General features: G+C 30.1%; 1 protein-coding gene across 1 annotated transcript; it reads left to right on the top strand.

Annotated features, from left to right (window-relative positions):
• Positions 1 to 615: 615 nt before the first annotated feature.
• On the top strand, positions 616 to 4,231 carry LOC122273449 (Na(+)/citrate cotransporter-like; the record flags this gene model as incomplete). The annotated part of the gene is made up of 4 exons (XM_043057516.2): positions 616 to 735; positions 1,833 to 1,990; positions 3,094 to 3,157; positions 4,103 to 4,231. Coding segments are annotated over exons 1-4 (458 nt in total), but the record flags the coding sequence as incomplete, so codon positions are not given.
• Positions 4,232 to 5,168: the final 937 nt, after the last annotated feature.

Genomic DNA, 5,168 nt, shown 5'->3' with positions numbered 1-5,168 from the left:
TCAAATTTATTTTAAGGACTTAGTATTTATTAAAAAGATGTTTTTTTTTTTTAAAAAAAAGTTGATATATGGATTTAAATGATTGTTTTGAATTCTTAAAATTTTGTGCATTTGCAATGTACCTAAGTTAGTAGCGAGAGAAGCAAACCATGTAAGATTGTGTATCAATTTTTGGGGGTTGGTGAGCGTTAGTGAGCAGGGGGCGCAGCCCACTAGTTGAGAGAAACATTTTTGCTTTCTTTTTTTTTAAATTTAAGAATAAGAGCTGTCTGTTTCTTCTAAATCGATGCTGTTCTCTCCTTTTTTTTCTTCATACTGTTTTGAATGTATGCTAAGTTTCCTATTTTTCATCTGGTGACGTTGTAGATGGTTTTACCAAATTACATATAGCCAATTTACTATACATAAACACAGTTTTTTCAACAATAGCTACAGTTGTTCGTCAATATAAAGGGTGTATATACAAACTAAATGTCGGCATACTGACGAATTTCTAAACAGTTAAAATCAGTTAAGGATTCGAAAGTCAGCATTTCCATTTCTAAAATTTCTATCAAACGTAAATGTTATTCTAAGTATGATTCGTCTTTATAAAATTTCCTCTCTTTTTTCCATAAAGGAAACTGTGATGTTACTGTTGGGAGGTTTTATTATGGCCGCCGCTGTGGAAGAATGCAAGTTACATGAGAGAATAGCCCTTAAGATTTTACTCACAATTGGAACCGAAATAAAATGGTGAGTTAAAAATGGAAATTTTTTTTAAGTTTGTGATATTTTTGAAAGGAATAAGAACGATCAGTCACATTTTATGGACAGCATTAACCCTAGAAAGACTGAAAGTTAGTGTATACCTAGATTGCCCAAAAGCAATCAAAATGACTGGATAGCAAAAGTATGAATAATGGGTAAAGAAATTTGTTTAAAATTAATTTTTAATATTTTTATATTATTTACAGTAATATAACAAGTTATTAGTAAATATTAACAGTAAAAAAATTACATGTTGTACGAAATTCTTAGTATTTGTGTCATTATATACGTCATTGTTTTTCTAATTGAAATTAAAAGCAGTCAAAATGGCTTCCTTAGGCAATCTAGTTTTAATAACTTTACAATAATCTCTAAGAGAGAAAGTTTTTTTTGTAGCAAAAATTTCCTGAATTAAGGAAGAATTTTGTAGGAAATTATCCGAAATCAAAAATAGGATTTTTTCAAAAATAAAAACAGAAACCTATCAAGGGTGTGATGTAATCACGGTCCTTAACGTAATTTTTAGAATATGTCCAAAAATTAAACACGTAGTATTTTTCAATGACTAAAACAAACAAAAACGCTTTAAAATTCTGGTAAATCAATATCAAAATAAGGAAGATGTAAAAAAATAGTTTTATTGGCAGATGAAACTTGATGTTATTAATAATCGCTTTGTACCACTTTTCTGTATGGATTTGCGTTCCCCGTAAATAGATCATTGAAAGTTCGCATGAATCTATTAAACAAATTATGTTATAAATTCAGATGAATTTGTTCAGCAAAACTTCTTAAAAGTTCCCGAAAATATGTTTTAAAAATTCTTGTTGAAAAGCGGAAACCTCTAGTTTAACTTTGGTCACTATCTTTTTGTTAATTTTTTTTCCTTCATTTAACTGTTCATTATTCTTTTACAGTGACTAGTCTGCTATAGCAACACCTGAAAATCACCCTAAAAACATTTTATTTTCTCAAAATTTGAAAATCTAAAGCTTTTCCCTTGATTCAATTGATGCGATATATATCGATTACCTAAATTGATATGAGTAATAAATGAAATGATCTTTTTTTGTTTGTTTAAGGTTAATGTTAGGATTCATGATTTCAACAATGTTCGTCTCGATGTGGATAAGCATTACGGCCACGTGTGCTTTGATGTCTCCGATTGCAGAAGCTGTGCTAAAAAGGATAAACACACCAATTAAGCGAAATAAGCTACTCAGCAGGGAACTTACAAAGAGTAAAATTACATTTATTTAATTTTGTGTGTAACTTAGAAGATGTTCTATTTACTTTAAAAAAATTCAGTATGAACAGTTCAGCATTTAGCATTGTTAGCATTTGAGCTATAAAATTAAAAAACAGTTAAGATCATAAATTATGAATAATTCTATATAATCATTACTTTATGGTTTTGCTGTGTTCATCTTTGTTTATATTTACTTTTAAGCGATACATAAAAGTATAAATTTGGGTTTTAGCGTAAATAAAATTAAATAATCGAGATTAATATGATTTATTTTAGGAAAAAAAGAACATTCAAGAGGTTTATTTATACAATAAAAAATTGTAATTCCAAAAAGGGACAAATTTGACTGTGAATTGTATAAAGTCCATCTTTAACAAATTCTTACTATTCTACAAAATGAATCACAATAAACCACTATATTTTAAAATTCGTGGCATTAAAATTCCAGCATTGACCTTCTTCCATTGAAATAATAAGGAGAAAAGAAAGGTTGGAAATAGTCATGTGGTTTATTTATGAGGACAAAAATTATCGTGATGTGTGCGGTCTATTATATTTCACCTCTATGGTTAAGCCCATAATAGATAAGGAGACCATAATAAATTTAGCTCACTAGCAGTTTCAGATAGATTTTGTGTACCGCCATCTACTGGCAACTATATTATCATATTGAAATCTACAGTGATCAAATCGAATAGCGAATAAATGACATTGAAGTAAAATCTGTAAAAGCTCTGTAATAGTTTTAGTGTTTAAAGCATTATGTAGTTTTTTTTCTCTACTCCAGAGTAACAGTTACTCCACAGTAACAGTTATGTGAACCAATCTATAAGTATTTTTATAATATGAGAAATTAAAGTTCTACTAATAAATATATAAAATAACAATGATTTTTAAAAAGGAAGAAAATAAATTTCGCACAACTTTTTGTTAATGGAAACTGCAGTTTAAACTTGTATTTTGTAACTTGTATGTACTACGACGTATGTTTTCAGAGGGTAGTTTTAGTTTATGTCCGTATAAACAACAATTTATTATTGATCACTCTTATGAGCAATTTATTTATATAATTTAATCGATTTTTATTTTACAAGACTTAGAAGGATCAGACACATCTTTAACTGAAAGTGTATTAGACGACCACGAAAATGCAGACTTGTAAGTATTCTAAATGAAGTCTTATTTTTTACACTAAAAACTGTTATGCATGTTCTTTCTTAAGAATTAATAAAACACTGCATTATTTAATGTTACTCTGATACTTTCAAACCAATGTTACAACTATTGATTAATGGTGTGTTACTACAGTATTTGACTTGAGTTATTCATATGGCGCAGTATGTCCTTTTTTGGACTTTCCTTTCGCCATTCAACTCAACTTGAGTTATTCATAAATTGAAAGAAATTGAGTGTTATGTTTGCATAAAGAAAATAACAAATAAAAGTAATGAGTTCGGTAACCATAAAATGAAATAGAAATATCAGGTTTTAAGTTTAAAAACTAAAATTAAAAAATAAAAAAAAACTATTTCGACTTACTCTGTTTTATGGGAGTGACCATGACCAAGTTACATCGAACGGGAAGTCTTAAGAAAAATATTTGGTGCAGTTCATGAGAAAAATAGCTAAAAATCCTCATTTTACTTTTAAATTTACCAAATGTACAGCAACCTGATATTGTTAAAGTCATAAAATACAATAGACTAGAATATCTAAGACTAGACCTCTGATCTTTTACTAGACCCCTGAGGAACAGAAAACTAGGAAGACCCCTCGGTTGAATTCCAAGATATTAGGATACTACTGACTCAGTGGAGGACATTCATATAGTAAATTAGAGAAATTGGAAGACCTTGGCTGCAAATAGGACCAAATGGAAAAGACTACTTGGAGCGGACTTGGACTGAAACAGGCCGTAGTGCTTTGATAGAAGAACAATGAAATAAGCAATAAAAATAAGAGAATGCAGTTACTTAAAGAAAAACGTGTTTAAAACCCCTTTTTGATTCAATTATGATTCTGCAAAATCAAATTACATTGTTACACCATTCTATAAAAATATACTAATTCTATACATAATTCTTTGTTTTTTTTTCCTTCCAGCAAACATCTTGAAAGCCACACCATCAGAGTCACTCTTTTCCTAGGTATTTGTTATGCAGCTAATTTAGGTGGTACCGGTACAATTATAGGGACATCCACAAATATGGTGTTTAAAGGAATGCTTGAAGAGTATGATATAATGTTTTATATCCTTACATATAAGTATTTTTTAAAATCAGATTCATTTCACTATGTTTCTTTTAGTATAAGAATTTTTACAAAGTTTTTTACTAAGTTTTTATATACACACGTTAAATATTAGTGTTCGGTGAAGATTCAAAAAGCAAATCAATCTTTCCAGGCTGGGACGTCACTTTAGCTGATGAAACACAAAGTTAAGTGACTTTTCCTCTGTGTCACTGCGTGTATATAGCGAACCTCCTGGTTAGTTAGTCCATCAGTTTGATGTCTGACAAAAGTCATAATCTTAACTTTATCTAAAAATGGCAGAAATAAACTTAACAGAGGGCACCGCGTATTTGTCTCTACATAATTCACTTGATGGCAGCTCTTCTCAAGTTATCTATTTTTTTTCTTTTTGAATATATAAATGAAGACTCCAACTTACTGTGAAAATTGCTAGCTGCCGATTTTATAAAGCTGGAGTCCAACACTTTTTAAGACTGTGAAAATTCTATCATCTCAGAATTCTATAAAACATTTAAACAGATACAGTAAAAACTAAAAGAAGAATCCTTTTCAAACATTTTCCTTTTGTCTGCAAATATCAGGGTTCGCATCCCGGGCAAGGCATGGATGTTCCTTATTTCTATGTATTATCTGTCATTACTGTGGGAATAACGTTGGCCCACCTAATATGGTGCCCCTGAAAGAGTGGCCTACAAATCTGCCCTTCAGATACCTGTATGACGAAAGGTAATTCTCCAGGTGGGCATTGGAAAAATATTTTTGCAAATTTTTGTTCCTAAATTGTTTTAACTGCTTAATACTTACAAGGGAAACTAGGGAAGTGTGACTCGCCAATTTTGAAATAAACTAGTGGGGTGTCTGCCTTATGAGGAATAATTTCAGGGGGCAACATTCGTTTTGGCCCATAGAAAGTCCT

The sequence above is a fragment of the Parasteatoda tepidariorum genome, unplaced genomic scaffold, assembly GCF_043381705.1.
Source record: "Parasteatoda tepidariorum isolate YZ-2023 unplaced genomic scaffold, CAS_Ptep_4.0 HiC_scaffold_4444, whole genome shotgun sequence".
Taxonomy (NCBI): domain Eukaryota; kingdom Metazoa; phylum Arthropoda; class Arachnida; order Araneae; family Theridiidae; genus Parasteatoda; species Parasteatoda tepidariorum.
Note: the sequence above shows the minus strand (reverse complement) of the source record. Positions and strands in the feature narration are given on the sequence as shown.